Source organism: Piliocolobus tephrosceles, chromosome 1 (assembly GCF_002776525.5).
Source record: "Piliocolobus tephrosceles isolate RC106 chromosome 1, ASM277652v3, whole genome shotgun sequence".
In the NCBI taxonomy this organism is placed as follows: domain Eukaryota; kingdom Metazoa; phylum Chordata; class Mammalia; order Primates; family Cercopithecidae; genus Piliocolobus; species Piliocolobus tephrosceles.
Window position 1 is genome coordinate 83,853,892 of NC_045434.1, and position 26,664 is coordinate 83,880,555.

General features: G+C 49.6%; 1 protein-coding gene across 1 annotated transcript; it reads left to right on the forward strand.

The window, feature by feature from the left end:
- Positions 1-354: 354 nt before the first annotated feature.
- Positions 355-12,359, forward strand: PSEN2 (presenilin 2). Its single transcript, XM_026446656.1, has 9 exons — positions 355-372; positions 1,007-1,148; positions 3,562-3,629; positions 4,290-4,510; positions 5,514-5,612; positions 6,819-6,902; positions 7,283-7,384; positions 10,270-10,388; positions 11,667-12,359. Exons 2-9 carry the CDS (start codon positions 1,083-1,085, stop codon positions 11,820-11,822), a joined length of 915 nt encoding a protein of 304 aa, XP_026302441.1. The 5' UTR covers positions 355-372; positions 1,007-1,082; the 3' UTR covers positions 11,823-12,359.
- Positions 12,360-26,664: the final 14,305 nt, after the last annotated feature.

The following is a 26,664-nucleotide window of genomic DNA, read 5'->3' on the forward strand; positions in this document are numbered from 1 at the left end:
TCACTGCTAAGCACCTTCTGTAAACATTGTTTTTTTAATTTCGGGAATTTTTGTTTCATTTTGTGTGTGTTGGTTTGTTTTTTTGTTTCTTTTAAAGAAAGGAATAAGGCCAGGTGTGGTGTCTCATGCCTGTAATCCCAGCACTTCGGGAGACTGAGGCGAGAGGATTATTTGAGCCCAGGAGTTTGAGACCAGCCTGGGAAATGTGGCGAGACCCTGTCTCTACAGAAAATACAAAAATTAGCCAGGTGTGGTGAGACACATCTGTAGTCTCAGCTACTTGGGAGGCTGAGGTGGAAGAACACCGGAGCCCAGAAGTCAAGGCTGCAGTGAGCCATGATTGCGCCACTGTACTCCAGCCTCAGCAACAGAGTGAGACCCTGTCTCAAATTTTTAAAAAAAAATTTAAAAAAGTAGAGTCCCATCCTCAGGAAGCTTATAGTGTGTGGGGGATTCAGCGCAGCACAGGTGGAAGCATGGAGAGAATGCAGCCAGCAGTTTGTTTGCAGCAGTCCAGGCTGGGAAGAGTGAGGTTTGGGTGAATTGCTTCCTGTCTCTGCTTCCTGAGCTTATGAGCTGCAAGGACAGCAGTTGCTCCAGCGGGTGGGGGTCGGGTAGTAGCAGGTGGAGGAGTGCTGGGCTGGGTGGAGCTGGTGGAGGGGTGTGGGTGGGTGGGGGAATGAGAATTGGATGGGTGAGAGAAGCACCTAGGGAGCCTTTAATCCCTGTGGGGGTGGGGAGGGCAGTGGGGAGGTCATCTAGCCCTCGTCCTCACTGCGGCACTGGGCCCACTTGGCAGGCTGAGAGCTAAAGGTCTGTGGGTGCCAGGAAATAAGCTGGAGGACAGGAACTGCTCACGGGGGTGGTGCCTGCACTCCGTCAGGGCAGCACGTGGGCGGTGTGGGCATCCCAGGCACCTCCCCTAGCAGGTCCAGAATCACTCAAGGTGGGGAGCCTCGAGGAGCAGGCAGGGCTGGGAGCGTCAGCCCTTTGCCTTCTCCCTCAGCATCTACACACCATTCACTGAGGACACGCCCTCGGTGGGCCAGCGCCTCCTCAACTCTGTTCTCAACACCCTCATCATGATCAGCGTCATCGTGGTTATGACCATCTTCTTGGTGGTGCTCTACAAGTACCGCTGCTACAAGGTGAGCCCCTGGCCCTACCCTCCACCCACCTGTCTCTCTCCCTGTCTGCCCCACACCATGGTGGCAGAGCCTATGAAACAGCCACCTTTAAAAAACACAAATCAGAGGAAAATAGACCCAGAGTTTTTGTACTCCTTCCCACCAATTCCTGTCTCCCACCATGGATGACCTAATACTGTTGTCTTTTATTTTTATTTATTTTCTTTTTCTTGAAACATGGTCTTACTCCATTGCCCAGGCTGGAGTGCAGTGGTTCGATCATGACTCACTGCAGCCTCAACTTCCTGGGCTCAAGAAGTTCTCCTGCCCAGCCTCTCAAGTAGCTAGGACTACAGGTGTGCACCACCATACTTGGCTAATTTTTAAAATTTTTTTGTGAAGGCTAGATCTCACAGTGTTGCCCAGGCTGGTCTCAAATTCCTGGACTCAAGTGATCCTCCCACCTTGGCCTCCCAAAGTTCTGGGATTACATGTGTGAGTCATTGCACCCAGCCTGTTGTCTTTTAAATTTGCACATTATCCCACTTGAGTTCCTCATTGCAGTGTTCCAAGCATCATTTCTCATATTTTGAAGTTAATTTTGTTTAGCTTCTCTTTCTGAAGTTCTATTTTAGGCTCCTCTCACCCCAATACTTCCCCTGAAGATTTATTTTTAGTTTTCCTTTTCCTTTTTGTGCAAGGATGTGCAGATGCCATGCTGAGGTCTTCCAGCCCTGGGAGACTTTTGAGTTGTAGCTGCTAAGTAGCCCCAGGGAGTAGTGGAAGGGCAGATCCCATCTGGCCAGAATCATGGGCACTGCCTGTCTCCAAAGATGCCATAAGCTTTTAGACAGTGGCTTCAAGCTTTTCTCCCAGGGAAGGGGTTGAACCACTAAAGATGGAAAGGTGATTAAGCTGGGCATTACGTATTTTAAAACTGTTTACACACAGGTGCCTCACAACATTTTTTGTTCAGGCGGCTGCCATCCATGGAGCAGGTAGATAGTGGTACAGAGTGCCCAGGCTAGAGGGATGGGACAGGGACAGTGCAGGGAGGGAGCTGAGCCCCATTCCAGTGGGGGCAGGAGGGGGGAAGGCCATGGGAGGGGCTGCAGGACATGTCCTGAGCTGAAGCTTATCAATAAGTAATGAGTACCAGCTGGGCATGGTGGTGCATGCCTGTGGTCCCAACTACTCGGGAGACTGAGGCGGGAGGATCGCCTGACCCCAGGAGTTCAAGTCTAGCCTGGGCGATGTAGTAAGACCCTGTCTCTAAAAAATAATAATAATAAAATAAGTAACAATTACCTGTGTAACTGTGACGAGGCAGGGTTTGAACATTGCCACTGGGAGGTTGGCAGATGGTGGGAAGCAGGGTGGAGGGCTGCTGGTTTGGAACAGAGGATACAGATTGCATGGGGTCAAGCTAGAAATTGCATGGCAGGTGTGAAGTGCTGGCACCACTGCGGGCAGTAGGTGTCTGGTGGCCAGTCCCAGAGGTTGTGAAGAGGGGCTCAGCCATCTGTCCAGTAGGGCTTCCTTGGAGGTTCCGCAACACAGGCAGATGATGGTGGCCCGGGCAGCCAGGTGGTGGCTGGGAGGAAGAGGGTCAGCACGTCCCAGAGGCGGCCCTTTCCCCTTTTGGCTGTGCATACAGCATGGCCATGGAGGCTGCTTTCACTCCAGGTAGACCAGGGCCAACCTGAGGTCCCAGTGGGTTGAGCTGGTGACTGATGAGTTGGTCTCAGGGGTGAGGCTGATGGGAAGTGATGTCACTGTCCCGCTGATGCCCAGCTAAGGGACTGGATTAGGATCAGCCCCCTCTTGTCCTTCACTCTCCTATGCTTGGCCAGGAGACAGGAACAGGTCTTTCTGAGGACCTGTTAGTAGGTCCCAAGGGTGGGAGGGGACTTCCCGGGTTCTCTGTCGAGGCCACGCTATCTAAAATAGCACTCCAGTGAGTCTCCTGTCACTGTATCCTGCTAACATTTTTTTCTCCATGGCCCTCATCATTACTTGCTAATATACTGTAAATTTGTCTATATGTCATCTAACTCCCCTTACACTGGAACACAGTGCCCATGGGCAGAGACTTTGCTAGCCTTGGCTTCAGAGCCTAGAATAGTGCCTGGCAAGTAGAAGACACCCAGCATTACCTTTCTAACTGAACTAGTAGAGTTGGGGGAGACTGCAAGGCTATGCCAAGAGACCTGAGGGAGTCTTGTCTGCATACACTGCAAGGTGACCTGAGGGGAACTCCTTGGATTTCTGTGCTCCCTGTATCTGTAAGGTGGCCACCTGATCCCTTCCAACGTAGGCATGAAGTAGCCTAACAAAGAGCATTCAGGCTTGGGTATCAGTCCCAGGATCCTGGGGGCCTTAGGATTTGTGGCACTTGGGGATACCTTGTGATCGTGCCATTTCTATTGTCTAGTTCATCCATGGCTGGTTGATCATGTCTTCGCTGATGCTGCTGTTCCTCTTCACTTATATCTACCTTGGGTAAGTGGCAGACGAACAGCACTGGGAGCCCCTCTCCATGCAGCACAAGTGGACATGGGCATGAGGACCTGGGCAGGGAAAGGTGACCATCGAGCTCCAGTGCTCCCCAGTGCCAGCCGTTCTGGAATCCAGGCCTTCATGGCCCTCTCTCATGGCCTTGACACAGGGGAGTAGAAGTGGGACTGCATGGTGGACCCCACATTTCTGTCTCGTTCCTTATTTAGAACGAACCCTTCATGGAAAAGGCACTCTGTGAACCCCAGGGGGATAGAAATTCCACAAAATTTGCAATCTAATTTTTAGGCTAGGCCTAGGTACTTCCTGGTTTGTGGGAAAAATTATCTGTTCTATTGCCCTTTGATTTGGGATATCATCCTGACCCAGGGGCCCAAAGGGACTGGAGGGACAAGAGAAAACACCTTCCCAAGGACCTTTTCATGTGCACAGGATCTTCCAGGTCATGCCCATACACTTTTCTGTGACCTATTCTAAACATCCCCACCTTGTTCTAGAAAATGTCGCAAATGGTAAATTGTAAGGACAGTGAAGGTCGGGGAAGGAAATGTTAGTAAGGAGGGCCAGGTTGGGACTGAATGGTGGTAAACTGCTAGACTGTAATGTCTTCACTGAGTCCCACTCACAGGCTCCTTGGTCCTGCAGGGAAGTGCTCAAGACCTACAATGTGGCCATGGACTACCCCACCCTCTTGCTGACTGTCTGGAACTTCGGGGCGGTGGGCATGGTGTGTATCCACTGGAAGGGCCCCCTGGTGCTGCAGCAGGCCTACCTCATCATGATCAGTGCACTCATGGCCTTGGTGTTCATCAAGTACCTCCCAGAGTGGTCCGCGTGGGTCATCCTGGGCGCCATCTCTGTGTACGGTAGGTGGGCAGCAAAGCTGGTGGGGGCAGCGGGGGCAATGTCCAGTGCCAGATCGTCCCCAGTGCTGCACAAGGAGGGCAGGTGCTGAAGGACTTGCTTCCCTTCCTGCAGAGGCCTGGGTGGGCTCCCTCCTGAGAGTCACCTGTGTAAAACATAGGGGGATCCACTATTTCTGGAACACTCCTGGTGATCTAGATAAAACACGGTAGTCACTGAGCTCCTCATTTGCCCTTTTTCTTCTTTCTTTTTTTTTTTTTTTTGAGATGGAGTCTTGCTCTCTCTGTCACCCAGGCTGGAGTGCAGTGGCACCATCTCGGCTGACTGCAACCCCTGCCTCCCATGTTCAAGCGATTCTCCTGCCTCAGCCTCCCAAGTAGATAGGATTACAGGCGTGTGCCACCACACTGGGCTAATTTTTGTATTTTTAGTAGAGATGGGGTTCCACCATGTTGGCCAGGCAGATCTCGAACTCCTGACCTTGTGATCGGCCTGCCTCGGCCTCCCAAAGTGCTGGGATTACAGGCGTGAGCCACTGCGCCCGACCCTCATTTTCCATTATTATCAATATGCTGATTGAGCAAGTGCACTGTTAAGCACTGGACACACTGTAAGTGGTTTATCAAGACAGTCCTTTGGGCACAGTGCCTATACATAACCCCAAATGTTAGCTGCTATTTGATACTACCATGATTATCATTGCCGGTATTGTTACTTCCATTTTAAGGTTAAGGAATTTGAGGCTCAAGAGAAGTGGGACTCCCCAGCCTGGCCACCACGTCTCGGGTGCACAGCTCCTCCATGCTTGCAGTTGCCTGTGAGGCCCTACTCTGGCTCACACCAGGGCCTGCTCTAAGTTGTGACTGGAGATTGAGAGTTTGGGATGTCAGCCCAGAGGCAAGGCATGCTCTGAGAGCTCCACCCAGGGCTCCTGTGCTACAGGGCTGGCTCTTCTTCAGGGTGCTGTTTGGGGATAACTTGACAAGAATGTCTCTGTTTTCCCAGATCTCGTGGCTGTGCTGTGTCCCAAAGGGCCTCTGAGAATGCTGGTAGAAACTGCCCAGGAGAGAAACGAGCCCATATTCCCTGCCCTGATATACTCATGTGAGTGGTCCCCCCGTGCCTCTACCTGACTCGGTCAGCAGGCAGCCTATGGGGGGACAAGGGCCTGCTTCCTGGCCATGGCTTTCAGAGTTGACTAGGAGATGCTCACCCTTTCCCTGGGCAAAGAGGAGGAGCTGGCCTTGGTGATCCGTGGAGGATCTCCACTTTCAGAAACCAGGGAGGGCAGTATCTTGCTATTAACACAGTAAGAAGCTTAGAAAGTAGGACAGCAAGCAGGCATCTGCTAGGATGTGGCGCAGCCCCTGACTTCATCCCGTTCATCCTCCAGTGGCGTGCTGTGGTGCAGGTTGCATTCCTGTGAGCCCGCAGCCACACCTCAGCTCCCCAGGCTCTTGAGAAGGGACTTTGGAGAGGGATTCTTCAGGGCAGGAGGTCGGGGAACAAGGAGCTCCTGGGCTTCCTTGACAGCAGCGTGGCTGATTGGCATTAATCCTAACTGAAGGGAAGGCACACAGGATGGCCCCTGGCCTCGGGGTCAGTATGTAGAGATTTGGACTTACACATGCAGTCAGCAAAAGCACATCAAGTCCCCACTTTGTGACAGGCATTGTGCTAGGCACTGAGGGACCCAGCAGGAAAGAAGACCACAGGGTCCCAGGCCTCATGGAGCTCACAGCCCTGGGATTGTGATGCCCTCAGTCTGTTAATTGCAGAGCTTAAATAGAGCCTGAATTTCTGGAGCTGTGGTGTCTGCAGGGTGGCCTGGGAGAGAGTTTATGGAACAGCTACAGAGTGCTAGGTATCTCCAGGCAGCTGAGAAATCGAGCCTTAGAGGAGAATCGCCCTCAGTGTGGCCCCATGGGAAAGCACATTCCAGGCACATTCCAAGGATGAGCAAAGACCATGTATGGAAAGTTTGTGCTAGGACTGTTGTGAGTGTCCCAGGGCTCTGGGGATTCACCTGTGAACAGTGAGGTCCTGGCTCTGATAGATCTGGTTCTTCTTACGCTCTAGGAGGGGAGACAAACAGTAACAGAATAGACAAATGCAGGAGTCAAGAGGGAGTGACTCCGGACCCCTCCCACAACGGCCTCCTAACAATGGAGCATGAACAGATACCTGCAGGATGGCGGGATGGAGGGTCCTGTGCAGGCTTTCTGGGATGCAGACTGGTCACCTCCCCCAGGCCCTGCAGGCAGCCACTGTTAGCACCACCTGAGGCGTGAACCTTTTCCCCTCCCCCAGCCGCCATGGTGTGGACGGTCGGCATGGCGAAGCTGGACCCCTCCTCTCAGGGTGCCCTCCAGCTCCCCTATGACCCGGAGATGGGTGAGTATCCAGGGGAGCTAACAGCCTCTCATCACTAGGGGGCAGCTCCCTACCTGCACCCAGCTCTGCCTGGCCTGGCCTCTCTGAGAGGTTTGAGTTCAGGAGGAGCAGAGGGAAAGGTCCTTTGAAAACAAGCCGGACACATGCGGCTTGAAGATTCAGCAAGTGTTGGACCCTTGGTCCTCTGCCAGCCTCTGTTGCATCGTTCTGCTGGGCATGGGTGGGGCGGGGGAGGGGAAGCCCTGGCATCAGGCACTGGTGCTCGGGGGACCCCTTCCTGGAGCTTTGTTCCCAGGGAACAGTCTGACCAGCTCTTGTCTGTCTCCCTTGTTGTCCCCTTCTCATGGCAATGATGGTCATCTTCTCTTCCTGGACCCCAGAAGAAGACTCCTATGACAGTTTTGGGGAGCCTTCATACCCCGAAGTCTTTGAGCCTCCCCTGACTGGCTACCCAGGGGAGGAACTGGAGGAAGAGGAGGAAAGTAAGGTGCCCATGTTCACATGGCCTGCTTCAGCCTGGGGCAGGAGTGGAGATGGAGGGTGGAGGCTCCCTGCAGCCTGGGTGGAGGAGGGCATGAGGGGAGGGGCCCCTTTTCCCATCAGAAGCATCTCTGTGGAAGTAGGAGATGCCTGCAGCACTGGGGTCTTCTCAGCAGACCCCATGTGGTTGTCTGGCGTGTATTGAGTGTGGACCATGTGCCTGTGCTGTGCTGGGTGAGGCCCAGCCGTAGTGGGACCCGCAGACTAAGGAGACGCGGGCAGTAATCACGCAGACTGCAGAAGCCAGGGACTGTGAAGCGGGCCATGGGGGCAGGAGAGCATGCCACGGGGCTTCTTGACCTGGTTGGCAGGGATTAGAGAAAGTCCCCTGAGGAAATAACTGCTGAGCTGAGCTCTGAAGGTTGAGTCACAGCAGTCACTAGAGGAGAGGAGCACAGGGTGGGGAGCGTTTCCTGACAGGCAGACTCAGGAGTCAGAGGAAGCTGGCGCGGGATGCAGAGAGCAGAAGTGTGGGAGGGCCTTGCAGACGGGCCTGGAGACACACTGAGAGGGGTTTATCCTGGTGTCAGTACACGGTGCCTGCCCAATACCCAGTGCCCGCCCACTGCAGCGTGCCAGGCGGTACCCTGGAGCAGGGAGATGCTGCAGTGTCTTAACAGCCCCTGCCTTGAGAGGTGCCTTATGGGAGCAACCTGGTAACAGTGGCCTGGCATACAGGACTCCAGTGACGCGGGAGGGGCAAGCTAAGATCACTCTGCAGTGGGTCTGGAAGGAGGAGCAGGTGCACACCCTCCAAGCAGGCTTGTGGGAGGTGTTTATTCCAAGACCAAGTGGTGTGCTGCAGACCAGGAGTTAGCACAGATCCCACGGGGCCCACAGGACTGGCCTCCCTCCAGACACCAGCCACAAGCTCTGGAGGATCTAGATGCCACTTGTGCTTCTGACTGGCTGCAAATTTAGGGCTGCATGATCCCCTTAGGTTCAATAACTTGCTAGAATGACTCACAGAACTCAGGAAAGCACTACACTTAAAATTGCAGTGTTTTTTTTTTTTGTTTTTTGGGTTTTTTTTTTTGTCGTTTTTGTCGTTTTGTTTTGGAGACAGGTTCTCACTCTGTCGCCCAGGCTGGAGTGCAGTAGCACGATCGTGGCTCACTGCAACTTTTACTTTCTGGGCTCAAGTGATCCTCCTACCTCAGCCTCCTGAGTAGCTGAGATTACAGGCACATGCTACCACACCTGGTTCATTTTTATATTTTTAATAGAGACAAGGTTTTGACTTGTTGCCCGGGCTGGTCTCGAACTCCTGGGCTCAAGCCATCCATCTGCCTTGGCCTCCCAGAGTACTGGCATTATAGGTCTGAGCCACAGCACTCGGCCAAAATTAGTTTTATTATAAGAGATGCAACTCAGGACCAGCCAAATGAAGAAACACAGAGCATGTGAGAGGGCCCCCAGCACGTGTTTCCTGTGTCCTCTCTTCGGGGGCAGGACACGTTACCCCCTCTTGTTGTCCGGGGGGAGAGAAACAAGGCAGCACCATGGGCTGAGAGGGGGATGACTGTCAGGACTAGGCCAAGGACGATGTGGAGGGGTCCACCGGGAAGGTGGTGTGACTTACCACACTTACTCAGGAGAGCATCCATGTGGGAGAGGGGTGGGGGCTGCAGGACATCTGGAGGGACATACCAGCAGGCAGCAGAGCCGGGGAAGAGCTCAGGGTTTGACACGTTGGAGCCGTCAGCATGTACATGTTGTCAAAATGAGGCCCGAGAAGAGTAGCCAGGGAGGGTGGAGGGTCAGGGTGCAGCCCTTACAGAGGAAGGGAAGGTGCATTGGAGGACCCTGAGGAGTAACCAGAGGCAGATGGGTGCCGCAGATGGTGTGAGGACTGCAGGTGTCTCCTGGGGACCAGAGAGCATTGGTCCGGACATGGGACCTGGTGCCTCTAGGTTTCCAAGGTGACTGGGAGATGAGTGCAGGGTTTTTTTTTCAGAGTCCTGATGGAAGAAGGAGTGATAAGGAAGGGGAGCCAGCACATGACAGCAGGAGCAAGGGCTCAAGACAGGAAGAGCTGTCTTTCTAGGATGGGCAAGACTGGAACCTGTTTGTTAGGCTCTGAGAAGGAGCCAGCTAAAGGGGAGGAATTGGGATCCAAGAGGAAGTGATGCTGATGGATTGGACCTGGTGAGGGAAGGATGGACACTGGGGCCAGGAGCAGGAGGGACACCTGCAGGGCTGGAAGGGCAGGGGAGGTGGGCCTCCATGGTTTGTGTTTATTGCATAACCATTTTTATTGTCTACAGTGAGCAAAGTTATCCTATAAGTGTCAGGGACCATTGCACTAAAGAAAACAAACCTGAGAGCATTTTGGAAGCCCTAATTTCCTGATCAGTAATGGGTAGACTAATTCCCAGTTATATTTACCTATTGTAAGGTGAAAGGGTCTTCAGAGGACCTCTGTCTTGGTGTTATATGTGCTTTTGAATGCACTGAAATTAAATTCCCTAAAAATCTGTAATTCAGACTTCATACTAAATTGTACAGCAGTGCCCAGCCCCAGGCCATGCATTCCTATTTGTTCTTTACTCACTGAGTGCCCAACACCGGTTTTACCTGAGTTTCAGAACTGTCCGCTTTTCTCTGCCCAGGTTGTAAGTCATCCAGTTCACAGGTGTCCCCTGCTTTCCCCCTGGCCACTGATTTGGGGAGGCAGCTGTCCTTGTCCCCAGTCCACATGGCAGCTTCTAGAGGCCAGGTGGGCTGGGCTGGGCAGACCGGCTGGGCCTTCTGGACCAGGGTTTCTCTTGTTTTTCCATTCCGTGCACGCCTCCTCAGCATGGGTTCACTGTCTCTCCTCACACAGGGGGTGTGAAGCTTGGCCTCGGGGACTTCATCTTCTACAGTGTGCTGGTGGGCAAGGCGGCGGCCACAGGCAGCGGGGACTGGAATACCACGCTGGCCTGCTTCGTCGCCATCCTCATTGTGAGTGGCTGGGGATGTGTCTGACTGCCCCCTGGTGGTGGGGCCCCCAGAGTCCTCACTGTGGTGGGGGCGAGTCCCAGGATCCCTGGGGATTTTTCATTTCTTCTCTTCCCTCTGAGGGACGAGACCAGGGAGTGGGGCTGGAAGGGTCGACTTGAGACCGAGGCTCACGGGAGGTGTGCTCGCCCCTAGGTGGGCTCCAGCCTGCGGAGGACAGTGCAGGGGAGGGTGAGGAGAGCGCTGGCCCCAGCGTGGCTGAGCACACAGCCTCCAGGCCGGGGACCCAGCTGACAGCTTTGTGCAGTGATGATACCCTTGAGGTGGTTGTGATGACATCAGGTTTGCAGAAAAGAAAATTGCTTAAGGGCCTTGCCTGTGGGCACAAAGCTAGTGAGGACCGTGTTTTCCCCTCCTCCATGCCACTGAGACACCACAGGGTCTGAATCTGGGGCACTAAGGCTGGCCGTGTTACTGTGAACTGCAGCAGTGAAATGTGCAGGCCCCATAGTCAGTTAACCTGGCCAGATACACATAATGGGGAGATGTCCTGCTGTGACTTCATCTCAGAGATTTCCCTGTCACGTTAGAGAGGTGGAGTGTCTGAGTTGTGCACTTGGTGTCTGTCCCTTGGTGAAAACCCTGGGCATGGCATGGTTAAAGTTGATGCTCTAGTGTCCAGAAGATTTTGTTTTTGCCCACGAGTACATCAGGGATAGGATGATCGACCTAGGCTGCTCCACCACCAGACTGCCTGACCTGAGCCCTGCTGCCCTCAAGGATAGAGAAGGCACCCTGGTTCCCTGTACTCACCTGGACCACTGCCTGCGTCAGCCGCGTCAGGGGAGGATGGGCAGCCCCCACACCTGCTTCCCAGAGGCAGGTTGGCTGGCAGCTCTGATTCCCTTGGTGCCAGCTGCTGAGAACCTTACTGCCATTACAGTTGAAATACATATTCCCTGAGGGCATCTTACCATCCCATGTGACCACTCCAGCCAGACAGGGGAGGCAGCACGACCTGGGGGCCCAGCACTGCTCCAGGAGTCGGAAGGCCTGCCTTCTGGTTCACTCACTAACGGGTGGGGTGATCCAATGGGGGTGAGAACTTCTGCCCTCAACACCTCAAGAGCTGTTGGGGGACCAGGAAAGATAATGGGGTGTCTAGCGCCGTTGTCCGACTGGTCCTCGAACAAGCTCCTGCGCCCAGGGACTAGACGATGACTCACAGCTCCCGTCCACACCAGGGATCACCACGCTCACCCTCCTGTCCGTATCCTGCAGGGCTTGTGTCTGACCCTTCTGCTGCTTGCTGTCTTCAAGAAGGCGTTGCCCGCCCTCCCCATCTCCATCACGTTTGGGCTCATCTTTTACTTCTCCACGGACAACCTGGTGCGACCATTCATGGACACCCTGGCCTCCCATCAGCTCTACATCTGAGGGACGTGGTGCGCCACAGGCCGCAAGCTGCCTGGAATTTTCACTGGATGCGGTTGTATAGTTTTACACTCTAGTGCCATATATTTTTAAGACTTTTCTTTCCTTAAAAAAAATAAAGTGCGTACTTACTTGGTGAGGAGGAAGCAGAACCAGCTCTTTGGGGCCAGCTGTTTCATCACCAGACTTTGGTTCCCTCTTTGGGGAGCGCCTCACTTCATGGACAGGAAGCACAGCAGGTTTATCCAGATGAACTGAGAAGATCAGATCAGGGTGGGGAAAGCATCTGGCATGAGGGCCGAGATACATAAAGATGTGCCTCTGTTTGGGATCAGGACCGCGTGCTCGGGAGTGGCCCCGGCACCTGGGTCCTCTGGCTGGAAAGGAAAAGCCAGTTCCCTACGAGGAGTGTTCCAATGCTTTGTCCGTGATGTCCTTGTTGTTTTGTTGCCTTTAGAAACCGAGTCCTGTTCTTGTTACGGCAGTCACACTGCTGGGAAGTGGCTTAATAGTAATATCAATAAATACATGAGTCCTATTGGAATCTTGGAGTTTGGTCCATTGTAAATATTGACCCCTCTCCCTGCATCTTGGACTCCCCTGGGATAACCTGTGCTGTGAGCTCAGGAGGGAGGCAATTTGCCCCATTCGAAGGAGCTTTTAATGATCTCACCTCTCTGCACACATTTCTTTAACTAGAAAGTTTCCTAAGCAGAGGCATTAGGAGAGCGGGGAGGCCTGATATCTGCCAGCCCTGGGCTGTAAGGCTGCGGGTGCCAAGCAGGTCCCTGGACTCAGTTGTGCACAACAGCACGAACACTGCTGCCAAAGGTGGTTGCCAAAACATCCAGTGGTTCCTTCAGCAAGTGTTCACCCTCTGTAGAAGCCTGTGAGGGCCTGAGCTCAGAAACCACTCTCCTTTCCTTCTCTGGCTGTGGCCCTGGGCGCTGTGGCAGGAGAGTGGACAGCTGGGCTTTGCCTTCTCTGTGCATCAATCATGGGTTGTAAAGAGAATCTCAGAAGTGCCTCTTCCTGAGCACAGTGGCTCACACCTGTAATCCCAATACTTCAGGAGGTCGAGGCGGAAGGATCACTTGAGCCCAGGAGTTTGAGACCAGCCTGGGCAACATATCAAGACTTTGTACGAAACAAAATTTAAAAATTAGCCAATCATAGTGGTGTGCACTTACAGTCTCAGCTACTCTGGAGGCTGAGGTGGGAGGATCACTTAAGCCCAGGAGGCTGAGGCTGCAGTGAGCTGAGATCAAGCAGGTGTTATGTATATCAGACAGCTGAGAAGACACAAGTGTGCCCTGGGGTTCAAACTGGTGGCCCCATCTCCCTGTTCCAGGAATAGCATGAGTGCCAGGGCAATGCGTCTTTATTATGAGAGGAATGAGAATTGTATATCTTGACATTTGACAGGAGCTTGCTTTCCCCCAGGCTGTTTGAGGAAGGGCAGAGGAAAATGTGGTGCCCTAAGAAGGAAGGACGGAGGAGGCCGAACACTGGCAGGTGGAATCCCACCGATTAGTAGTGCAGGTCAGAGACCCGGGACGGGGGGCATTGCCATCACGGAAGCCACAGCAGGGAGCAGGTAAAGCAGACAGGGATGGTCCCTGATGGTGACAGCTCCCAAGAGGTTATGGGGAAAGAAAAACTGAAAAGCCCATTCAATTTGGCAATTATGGCAGTGTTTATCTTCAGAAGAGCAGTTTTAGGGTGGGGTTTCCAAAGATGGGATTGGATGTTGTTTTGAATCATTAAGCTTGATGAGGTCTTTCAAAGGCCTGGCCAGAGGGTGCTGGGTGGAGACCACATTGAGAGGTAAAGGCAGAAGTGGGGGGCCCTTAAGTAGACAGCGAGGGAGGAAGAAATGAAGGGGCCCAGTCATGGTTAGGGTGAAGTGTTAAGACTGAGAAAACAAGGACATGTGAGAAGACGAGGGAAGAGCATTGGAGAGAGCAAAGAGGAGATGCTACTTGGCGGTCCCCAGAGAGCTGGGAGACGAGGGAACCCAGAACACAAGCAACAAAGAAGAAAAATGAGATAATTTGTAAGAGATAGCATTCGAACATGCCAAACGAGCAGGGCACTGGTGTTCAAACACCTGTATCTCCCCCATGTAACCAGTCAACTAATACCTTTCCATATTTGCCCCAGATTTGTCTTTAGAAATAAAATGCACATTCTGAAGTCCTGTTCATATGTGGGACCAGTCCTGTTGCCTGTGCTTCCTGTCCTGAAGTCGATTTCTGTCCTTCCCATCTATGGTTAGTTTTAGTTTTGTTTTGTATGTTGGCATGTTTTCTTTTAACTTTACAGAAATGTTATATTGTACATATTTGATAATTTTTTTAAATACTGCATTCCGGAGGCATGTATAAATATAGCTCCAGTTCAGTTATTTTTATTTATTTATTTATTATTTTTTTTTTGAGATGGAGTTTTGCTCTTGTCATCCAGGCTGGAGTGCAATGGCGTGATCTCGGCTCACTGCAATCTCCACCTCCTGGGTTCACATGATTCTCGTGTCTCAGTCTCCTGAGTAGCTGGGATTACAGGTGCCCACGACCATGCCTGGCTAATTTTGTATTTTTTATTAGAGACGGGGTTTCACCATGTTAGCCATGCTGGTCTCAAACTCCTGACCGCAGATGATCCACCCACCTCGGCCTCCCAAAGTGCTGGCATTACAGGCGTGAGACACTGTGCCCAGCCTAGTTATTTTAACTATTATATAGTGTTCCATTGTATGAGTTCTACTGTTTATATGCTATTGATGGACCTGTAGGGGTTTTACAGTGTTTGTGTATTATAGCTGTGCTGCAGTGAACATCCCATCACATTGTGTAGATTTGAGGAGGTATTGGAATTCCCCTAATTGACTGGACATTCCCAATTGGCCTCTAAGCATGTGTCTGTTTATCCTCCCATCAGCAACCTGAGAGTTCCCTAACTCTGCAAAACTTGGCGTCATCAGACTTTTCATCTTATCTGATTGAATGGGTGTCATTTCCTTTAGGTTTTATAAGTATCTTTTCATATGTGTATTGACTGTACAAGTTTCCTTCAATGTTTTTTATTTTATTTTATTATTTTTTTTTGAGACAGTCTTACTCTATCGCCCAGGCTGGAGTGCAGTGGTGTGATCTTGGCTCACTGCAAGCTCCACTTCCCGGGTTCACGCCATTCTCCTGCCTCAGCCTCCCGAGTAGCTTAGCTGGGACTACAGGTGCCTGCCACCACGCTCGGCTAGTTTTTTTGTATTTTTAGTAGAGACAGGTTTCACCATGTTAGCCAGGAGGGTCTGGATCTCCTGACCTCATGATCCGCCCACCTTGGCCTCCCAAGGTGCTGGGATTACAGGCGTGAGCCACCACACCCAGCCCAAGGTTCCTTCTGTTAACTTGTTCATATCCTCTGCCCATTTTTCACTTGGAATTTTTTGGCTTATGGGTATTTAAGCCTCTTAAAATATATATTCTGGAGAGATGCTAAACTTTGATTAATTATATGCATTGCAAATATCTGGTACATTGTGGCTTGTCTCTCTTCCCTGCCTTTAAGAGTGTTTTGCTGGACCCAAGTAATTTTTAAATGTTAATGTTGTTAAATGTATCAGTGTTTTGCCTATATGGCTTATGCCACTGAATCTTGTTTTAAGAGATCCTTCCCTACCCTCAAAGTTTTCTGAATTTTTAATCTCATAAGATTTTTCATAAGTTCATCTGAAATGTATTTTTATGATTGTATTTAGTAGGGACCTAATTTTGTTTTTCTATGTTTGTAACCAGTTGTCCCAGCACTGTTTACTCAACATCTCTCCTTTCTCGCTGGTCTGTAGAACTCTCCTAACATATACCAAGTTTCCGTAAGTGGGTGGATGGGTTCCTGAGCTCTCTACTGTTAATAGAGCTTGCTCTCTCGCAGGCCAATGCCTCACCACGTGATTGAAGCAGAGAAACTTAGGTGGTGAAAAGAGAAGATGGGGCCTCTCCTAAATAAATCTGTTCCTGGGATTCTAGAGGCAGAGGGTATGTAAATCTGAAGCTACACCAGATCTCCTAAAATAGTATAAAGCTACAGAAGTATAATAGTGTGGAATGGTGGTGGGAGTCAATAAGGGTTAGGTCACTGCTGTGGTTTAAACAAGATGGGCTAGAATCCTCTCACAGGCACAGGCAGCTTGGAGAGGGTGCAATAGTGCACGGTATCAGGGGCCAGACGCCTCTTTTTCTTTCAAGGTCAATAAGTGGCTTTCACCTCATGACCTAGGCTGACTGCTGCACGCTGGCCGTCAAGTCACACTCCATCTAGCATGAAAGGAGGTTAGAAAATGATGCATTTCCTCTTCTTAAAAACACGTCTCAAAGTTGCACACAGCACTTTTGCCTATATTCAGTTGGCCATTAGTCCCATGGCCATACCTGTCTGAGACTGAGAGACTGGGGAAATGTCTTTATTTCAAGTGACCATATATCCACCTAAACAAGATAAGGGATACGTGGTTATGGCGTATCTTTTGGTTCACAACATAGATGATGAAATTATCCAAAAAACGAGAAAATGGGGTCGTGAGGGATCATGTGAACCATAAGCTGATGTCTTCAAAGACGGTGGAAATGGGCCCTGAGAGGCAGCAGATGAGAGCAGTGGGGATTAAGGTAGACCTCCATCCTGGGGTTAAAATGAGGGGAGGGTGATGGAGCTGGACCAGCAGTCAGAGCGGTCAGTGGTTAAGGAGACCCTGTGCCCCCCACGGCTGCCACCATCAGCTCTGTACAGAACACCTGCGAGTGGCTTAGAGTGGCCAAGGATGAGGTGCAGATCCATGTGCACCTCCCTGCCCGCTCTGTGGACATTTTTCTGCCGGACAGCACAGTGTATGTGGATTGCAAGTCAGTCAAACTATCCAAAGTAGAAGCATGCCTGTGGTTTGTGATTCGGTGATGTGTTTTATGCTTATGTGAGTTGAATGGGGAGGCAGGGACCTGGGGTCACCCATTGATAAGGTAGGGCCCTGTAATCACCACCTTTCTTTCAGCTACTTGGGAAAGGTGGTGTGAGGGACAGTGGATTTTGGGACAGCTTTGAACGGTGGTAGGGAGGAAGGATCCAGTCTGAGTGAATGGTCAGAAAGTTGTGGGGAAGCTTTGAGGACACTGGACAAGAGCTCCCTGGAGGCAGCCAGGAGATACTTGTCAGTACATCTGACTAATGGCCAGTTGGATATAAGCAGAAGTGCTGTGTTGCTGTGTGCAACATTGGACACCTTAGGAAGGACCTTGAGACCATGGTTGTGGACTCTCTAGAGAGTAACAGTGACAGTAGCAAACCCTTACCCAGGGCCAACCTTGTGCTAGGCTCACACTAAATGAGTTTACCTTCAATTCTTGTAACAATAGGAGGTAACTACTATTCTCATTTCCATTTTACAGATGAGGAAACTAAGGCACAGAGATCACTGACTTGCCCAAAATCAAGCAGGGAGTAGTTGGTATACTAACCCATGGTATGTGGTTTGCAGAATAGGTGCTCTTGACTAGTAGAAATAGGTCCTCCGTGCAGTGTGTAATGGATAGCAAGCATGGGCTGCCATCCTTCTGTCAAGGCCACTCAAAACACCCAACAGAGGCTAGGCATGGTGGCTCACACCTGTAATCCCAGCACTTTGGGAGGCCGAGGTGGGCGGATCACCTGAGGTCCGGAGTTCAAGACCAGCCTAACCAATATAGTGAAACCCTGTCTCTACTAACAGTACAAAAATTAGCTGGGTGTGGTGGCAGGTGCCTGTAATCCCAGCTACTCAGGAGGCTGAGGCAGGAGAATCACTTGAACCCGGGAAGCAGAGGTTACAGTGAGACAGGATCACACCATTGCACTCCAGTCTGTGTGACAAAAGTGAAACTCTGTCTCAAAAAAAAAAAAAAAAAAAAAAAAAGTATAATCTTATAATCCCAGCAGTTTGGGAGGCTGAGTCCTGAGAATGACTTAAGCCCAGGAGTTTCAGACCAATCTAGGCAACATGGCAAGACCCCATCTCGGCTAAAACTAAAAAACATAGTCTAATTTTAGCTATTCATGTGTGTGTGAAGTGGTGTCTCTTTGTGGCTTTGATTTGTATTTCCCTAATGCTGACTAATGATGTTGGGCACCTGTTCATGTGCTGACTGGTCAGATATCTTTCTTTTGTTACATTTTATTAAGTTTTAAACTTTAAAGTCAAAGATATCCCCATGAGAATGACTTTTAAAATGACCAAAAAAGGGGAAGATAACATGAATTCTTGGAGAGAAGGCCTCTAAGAAAAATACAGTTGTAGCAAGCTACTACTTTGCAGATGACCCATGCATTTTAATTTTCCCCTAAAGAAGGCCAAGGAAGAGCCTTATCACCTCAGGGCAGGAGACACAGGGACTTGGGTTATTTCCTAAGAGTGGTAGGTTTGAACACTCAAACCTGGAAGACTCCTTAGAGGTTCTCCCAGGAGGCTGGGAAGGGGCCCCATCCTTGGAGAGAGGAGGATATGACTTAGGGCAGCGGTCACCAATCTTTAGGGACCAGGGACTGGTGTCATGGTAGACAATTTTTCCACAGATAGGGGTTGGGGTGATGATTTGGGGCTGAAACTGCTCCACCTCAGGTCATCAGGCATTAGATTCTCATGTGGAGTATGCCATCTAGATCCCTGGCATGTGCAGTTCACAGTGGGGTTCAAGCTCCTGTGAGAATCTAATGCCACTGATTTGACAGGAGGCAGAGCTCAGGTGGTGATGCTCAGGTGGTGATGCTCATCTCCACCACTTACCACCTGCGGTGCAGCCTGGTTCCTAATAGGCTACAGACTGGTACTGGTCCATGGCCTGGGGGTTGGGGACCCCTGATTTAGAGGAAGTAAAGGCATGGCTTACCCTGGGCCCTGGGGTGTTCTGGGAATAGGAAGGATGGAGAGAAGAGAGGAGGTAGGGAAGACCTTCTCCCCTTGCTCCCCATTTGGGATTCGGGGAGAAAGTCAGGTCTCAGGCTCAACAGCACCTGATCCTGCACGATCTTCCAAAGGGAAGTCAGTGGGGTTGGAAGTTAGGCAGGGGTTATCTTCTCTTAGCCATGGCACAAGACAGAAGTTTCCCACCATTCCTGAGGGGGCAGGTGGTAGGTCCCCAAGTGGAGAGCCAGCAGTCCCTCTCTGGACTGCAATGGAGTGGTTTGAGGTGTCCGCTGAGCCAAGGGTCTGTCAGAGCTGGGGAGGCTGGGCTGGCTTGCAAGCAACCAAACCAAGAAATCAGGCTCCAATGTCTGCCAGCAGGGCCTACAGGTGCCAGCAGAGATGGACAGCCAGGAGACCCCAATTGGCCACCCAGAGCCACCTTCCTCTGCCTACCCCACCCTCCAGTATTCCAGAGCCTACTCGGAGGGGAACAGAAACCTGAGAGGCTGAACACACACACACACGGGGAAACAATACAGTAAAATATTTGGGGAGTCGGGAAGAATTATTTGTACTATTCCTGCAACCTTTCTATAGGCTTGAAATTATCAAAATAATTTTTTTTAAAATTGTAGTATTGTTTTCATACTAAAACACTGAGTTTTTTTCTTTCATTTTTTGATTTTTCTTTTTTACTCCAGCGTGACTTACGCTAACAATGGGTGGTCTTGATTTTGAAATACTTTCTTCTCCAAGGCTTTCATGAGACCCTCTCTCTACTGGTTCTGAAAATGTTGGATTCTGTCTCAGCGCTTGCTCCTGGAAACAGCCAAGGTTAAGAAAACCCCCAATGCTTTGTGTTCTAGCAGGCAGCTTCCTGCAAAGAGCCATCTTCCCAGAGCACTTAGGCCTCTTAGATGCCTCCCTTGTTTAATTATGACAAGAACACACACACACACCCTCCAAATTCCCATTGTTAGTTTTCTGAATGATTAGCTGAGGTGCTTTTCCCCACTGATTAATGGGAACAAATGCTCATTAACCAAACTTCCTTCCTTTCCCCAGGTCCCTAACTTTCCTGAGCCAGCAGACATCCCCTCTGGGAAAAGAGGTTGGCCCCAGAGTCAAACATCCTCTGATCTATCTGATCCTACCGCCCTTCCATTCCGCTTCTCCACATCTGTTCTTTCTGGTCGTGTTTACTCCCCTATTAAACAAAACCAAAAAACGTGTTTGCCTAGATCTTGAGACTCTGGAAGATCTTAACAGTCAGGGGTTCCCCCTATTGCAGTGGTCCCCTTTCTTGCCCCTTCCCATCCTTGCAATAATCCTTTTGAATAAAGTCTTTCCTTACTAAATCCAGTTCCTAAATATTAATTTTTTTAGAGATAGTGTCTCGCTTTGTCACCCAGGCTGGAGTGCAGTGGCATGATCATGGTTGACTGCAACCTCGAATTGCTGGGCTCAAGCAATCCTCCTGCCTCAACTGAGGCTACATGCATGCACCACCATGCCTTGCTAATTTTTTTTTTTTAATTTTTGTCAAGACAGGGTCTTGCTATGTTGCCCAGGCTGGTCTGGAACTCCTGGCCTCAAGTGATCGTCCAGCCTCAACTTCCCAAAGCACTGGGATTCAGGCATGAACCACCGCACCTAGCTCCAATTTTATTTTGTTTGGCAATTTCTTCCTACTCTTCTTCCCTCCACCTGCTCATTCCTTGGCCATTTTCCACCTGCTTCTCTACTTTTACCCTAGATGCAGGAGATTTTCAGGACTCAGTTCTGATTCCTCTTCTCTGTTTGCTCCTCCTCTCTTCCCAGTGTGATCCTATCCATTCACGTGGCTTTCACATGCGGGTTGCCTTCCCCAGTATCTCTCCCTCCTAGCAGAGCCTGCTGTGCTCACAGTGTCCTCATACACATTTAGCATTGCTCATCTCCCAGGGTCTTGGGCACTTACGAGTGGCCATGTGGCTCAGCTCTGCCAAAGTCTAGTGCTTGGGTCTTCCAGAAAAGCTGTTTCCCTGGTTTTAAAGCCGGGGAGGGGCGCTTCAGTCATCATCTGCCATTTTTCCTTGCATGGGACACAGATGTGATGCTTTGAGATGTCACAGCTGCTTAGCGACCACCAGGATGAAAGTCACAGGCAAAGCATGTATGATAGAGAAGAAAACCACAAAGAGGCTGGAGACTTGATGACTTCCTTAAGTAGCTGCCCTGGAAGCCACCCCTGGACTTCTTTTCTGTTTGTTTGTTTGTTTGTTTTGAAATGGAGTCTCACTCTGTCACCCAGGCTGGAGTATAGTGGTGCCATCTTGGCTCACTGCAACCTGTGCCTCCTGGGTTCAAGCGATTATCCTGCCTCAGCCTTCCGAGTAGCTGGGACTACAGGCGCACACCATCATGCCCTGCTAATTTTTGTATTTTTAGAGAGATGGGGTTTCAGCAGTTCTGGCTGGTCTGGAACTCCTGACCTCAAGTGATTCACCCACCTAGGCCTCCTGAAAGTGCTGGGATTACAGGCATGAGCCACCGTGCCTGGCCTGGACTTCTTTTATGTTATTAATAGAAACCCCTATCTGGTTAAACTATTATAGTTGGGTTTCTAGTACATGCAGCCTTACGCAAGCCTGGCCTACCTTTCAGTCAGACATCTCTGCTCGCTTGGTATCTCTTCCACTTAGGTGTTCTCAAAACACTGTTCTTCTCTCCCACCAATACCCCAAATCTGCTCCTCCAGTGTTTAACACCCCAAAAAAGCTTGTCTAAGTAGTTTCTCCAGAATTCTTCTTAGAAAGGAAGCTGTATGCTGGGCACGGTGGCTCACTCCTGTAATCCCAGCACTTTGGGAGGCCAAGGTGGATGGATCACCTGAGGTCAGGAGTTCAAGACCAGCTTGGCCAAGATGGTGAAATCCTGTCTCTACTAAAAATACAAAAATTAGCCGGGCATGGTGGCAGGTGCCTGTAATCTCAGCAACTCGGGAAGCTGAGGCAGGAGAATCACTTGAACCTGGGAGGGAGAGGTTGCAGTGAGCCAAGATCACACCATTGCACTCCAGCTTAGGCGACAAGAATGAAACTCAGTCTCAAAAAAAGAAAAAAGGAGGTGTATTTATTTAAGAAAACATCTTGATGAGAAGCATCAAGTCAAAGGTGAAGCCCTAAAGGCGTGTATCAGAAAATTGTATTGGAACGGGATCTTGAGGCTAGGGGATGTAAGGAGAAGAAAGTGTTTCTTGTAGCTGGATATTGTAATATTTTCACATCTGTTTCCAGGTAAATAAGCTGGGAGCAGAATTCATCCCTGTTCTCTTGTAGCAATGCAACCATTCCTTCCTCACTGCATTCCTCATTATCTTGGGATGGTTCTTAAGGAATGTCAACAGAGTTCTCCAAAGCTTCATCCTTGGTGGGAATAGCCTCTCCATCCCCCAGAGTCTCAGGTGGTTTACTCAGACACTGCATCATCACAAACCATCAACTTTCACCCTTGCATGGGACGCTGCTTGCTCAGCCCCCTCCCGCAAAAGGACATGGTGCCATAGTCACTTACAGGTTCCTTCTGAGGGTATGTTCTGTGCATCCCCACTGCTGGTACCAAATACTGCCTGCCTCCATTGGATTAGAAGGAACAGACAGCCACTTAGACTGCCTTAGGGAAACACAAGATTATTACACACCTGTTATATATATTTTTCTATTTATTACCCTTGCTTTTTAAAAGGGTCCTGTTTAGTGAATTTTCTTCTACTGAGTACAGGGTCTGGTTAAGCAAGGGGAGCTGAATATCTCTGTATAATAATACTTGGAGAGGGATTTGGCCTCCACTTGATGTAGAAGGAAAAGAAGCCAATAGGAGGCAGGTGGCCACACACTATGATGAAAATAACCTCTGCTCCAAGAGCGCCCAAAACCTTTGATCAAGTCAGTCCAACCCTGAAATAGTGACTATTCACAGATAACTCACAGAGTCAGGGATGTGGTTTTTATTCTCATTCACCCATCCTGCTCACCATTCCCTGGGTCCTTGCAATCTGAATATTTGAGTCTTTATTCAGATCTTGGAAATTTTCTTCCCTTATCTATTTTCTCTGTTTTCTCTTTTTGGGATTCCCTCAAGACTGGTGTCAGATCTCGGAAATTGTTTTTTAGTCTCTCTTCAGTGTTGTCTCCTACTCTGCATCCCTTTGTCTTTTCCCCCCTCTGTATGCTAGAATTTTTCTTCCAGCCTTTTGAGATTTTATTTTTTGACAATCTTTTTTTTTTTTTTATTTTCAAATACTCATGATCTTTGCTTGCTCCTCTCTCATAGTTGTTATTTTTGATGGAGGCAGTATCTTCTCAGCTCATACTGAGAAATGAGTAAATAGTTCTTGAAAGGTTTTCTGTTTAATTGTCTCAGTTTTCTTTAGCCTTTTTGTTTATCTGTTCATCTTAAGTCCTTTCATTTGTTTTATAACTCTACAAAAATGGTGATCCTTGCTTGACTGTTCACATTTATAAATGAAGAACTAGATCAGGTGTCTGGAGTGACTTTCTTTGGCAGATGTCAGTCTGGCGGTGGGTTAGAGTATCATCCAGTAAATATTCATTCCCTCACCTGCTGGCCGCATGAGGGAAGCCTGATCCCAGGCCATGTCCTCTTGCCCCTCTGGGATGTTCTCTGTGGTGCACGGGAACTGCCTGCACTCAGTTCCTGTTCAGCTCTGCTGCTGGGGACTAAATTGAAACAGGACCTGCTCTAGTTTAGCCAATGTCACCCTTTACTAATTACCATCTCATTTATCTAAGAAAATGTATCTTCCAGCCAGGTGCAGTGGCTCACGCCTGTAATCCCAGCACTTTGGGAGGCCGAGGCAGGTGGATCACCTGAGGTCAGGAGTTCGAGACCAGCCTGGCCAACATGGTGAAACCCCATCTCTACTGAAAATACAAAAATTAGCTATAGCCGGGCATAGTGGCTCATGCCGGTAATCCCAACACTTTGGGAAGCCAAGGGAGTGGATCACGAGGTCAGGAGATTGGAACTATCCCGGCCAACATGGTGAAACCCCATCTCTACTAAAAATACAAAAATAAGCCAGGTGTGGTGGCATGCACCTGTAGTCCCAGCTACTCAGGAGGCTGAGGCAGGAGAATCGCTGGAACCTGGGAGGCAGAGGTTGCAGCAAGCTGAGATCACACCACTGCACTCCTGGCAACAGAGCAAGACTCCATCTCAAAAAAAAAAAAAAATTAGTCGGGCATGGTGATGGGCACTTGTAATCCCAGCTACTTGGGAAGCTGAGGCAGGAAAATCACTTGAACCCAGGGAGTGGAGGTTGCAGTGAGCAGACATGGCGCCACCGCACTCTGGCCTGGGAGACAACCTGAGACTCTGTCTCAAAAAAAGGAAAATGTATCTTTCTAAAGTATATGTGTGTGTGTGTGTGTGTGTGTGCACGCGCGTGTGCACGATAGTCCCTTACAGTGACAGTTTCCTAGCAAAACAAAAGAGAAATATAATAAAATGGGAATTTGGTATCTACAAAGCTAAGTTACATTCTGCTATCAATAGCCATAACAATCTGGTCAGTTCACTTCTGTGGGCCTGTTTCTCATATTTATAAAGTGAAGAGTTTAAAACAAATTCATGATTCCCAAACTAGGGATTTGGAGAGTAGTAAAGATGATCCAAATAGTCTTTTAATGGTTTTTAAGAGCTATGACAAGGCCACTCAAGCTGATTACTGCAGGGAATGGAGTGAAGCAGAACGAAGCATAGTGTGGGCAAAGAACACAGAACTCTCGGCATGTGGAAGGTGGGCCCTGGAGCGCCTGCGGAGCTCCCTGCTCAGCCCCAGCTGTAGGACCTTCAGCAAACTGTCCCAGCCTCAGCACCGTGTACCTTGAGGGTAGGACAGAGGGGCTTGGGGGGCTCAGTCAGCAGTCACCACAGATGTAATCTTCCAGGGATATGCTCTGAGCTCAGGAGGAAATTCACTTCTTCATGCCAGGGAATGTATGACCCACTTTGGTATATTCCAGGCAACGTGGAGATACAGAAATGAAAAGACTCAGGTCTCGAGGGGCTTGAAGTCTGATTCACTGAAATAATTTTTAGTTTCCAGAACCACAAGACAGACCCAAGAGGACTGTGTTGGCAAAACAAATGGCAGAGTGGAGCTGGCCAGAGGTATCTGTGCGTGGCAACTCCAAGACAGCACCTGACTCCAGGTGGCGACACTGCAGGATGGAGAGGGGCATGCCTGCAGACAGGTGTCAGCTGCAAAAACACACAAAACAACCAGGACGCTTCTGGCTGCAAGGACTTGAAGCCTTAGGGGGTGATATTGGTTAAACTGAGGGTAGGCCTTGTCTTAATGGGGGCTCCACCTGACTTCAACAGTCAGGAGTTTATTTTCTCACTGACACGAAGTGGGGTAGGGTGGCTCTGGGTTTGATTTATCCAGCAGTTCAATTCCATCTTTGATTTTTTTTTTTCCATTCTTTCCATTTTCCTCTCTGGCATTTTCCTCTCTAGCATTCTCACTTGCACAAAGCCAAGTGCAGTGGGAGAGAGAGGAGAGAGAATCTTCCTGTGTCATTTCTTTAAGGTCAATGAAAACCATTCTTAGAAGCCCCTGGGCAGATTTCTCCCTGAATCTCATTGGCCAGAATTGTGTCACATCCCCATGCCTAAGCCAATCACTGGCAACGAGTGTGGGATAGTTGTGGCCAGCCTAGACCCATCAGAACGTAATCCTAAGTCTCAAGGGGGAGGGTGGATGCCAGAATGAAGAGTTCCATCCACTTTCCATTAGAAAGAAAGGAATGAGAGAGGAGCAGGGAAGGCTCCAAACAACTAACAGCGTTTAATACAATAACTTTCTTATGTTTCTGTAACTTAAGGTCCATTTTGTCTACTGCTAGAATATAGAATCTTAATTAATAACCTGCTAGATTCTGTTGTATACACTGTCCTCTTCTCCCTGGAGTAGTACCCAGGGTGAGGGAGCCTGTGACCTCTGTAATGTCAGGACATAGAGGATAGGGTTGTGGGGGGCGGGGGCCACATGTGGTCCCTTGATTGCCACCTTTCTATTGTGGTTTCTTTTCTTTAAAATAAAACTTTTATTTTACAGATAAAGTCTCATTCTCTCACCCAGGCCGGAGTGCAGTGGCGTGATCTCGACCGACTGCAGCCTTGGCCTCCCAGGCTCAAGCAATCCTCCCATCTTAGCCTCCTGAGTAGCTAGGACTACAGGTGCACACCACCATGCCAGGCTAATTTTTATTTTTTGTAGAGATGAGGTCTTGTTGTATTTCCCAGGCTAGTCTTGAACTCCTGGCCTGAAGTAATCCTCCCACCTTGGCCTCCCAAATTTCTGGGACTATAGGTGTGAGCCACCATGCCCAGCCCTAAAAACTTGTTGATTGTGGTAAACACATAACATAAAATTTACCATTGTAACCATTTTTAAGTGTACAGATAATAGTGTTAAGTATATTCATATTGTTGTGAAACAGATCTCCAGAACTTATTCATCTTGTAATATGAAATCCTACACCCATTGAACAACTTCCCATTCTCCCCCACAACCCCTTCAAGCCCCTGGCAACCACAATTCTATTTTCTCTTTCTATTAGTTTGACTACTCTAGATACTTCATGTAAGTGGAATCATACAGTGTTTGTCTGTTTGTGACTGGCCCTATTTCACTTAGCATAATGCATAATGTCCTCAAGCTTCGTGCATGTTGTAGCATGTGACAGGATTTCCTTCCTTTTTAAGGTGAAATAATATTCCATTGTATGTTTATACCATATTTTGTTCATCTAATCGTCCATCAGTGGACATTTTGGTTGCTTGTACCTCTTGGCTATTGTGGATAATGCTGTTCTGAACATGGGTGAGCTAATATCTTTGAGA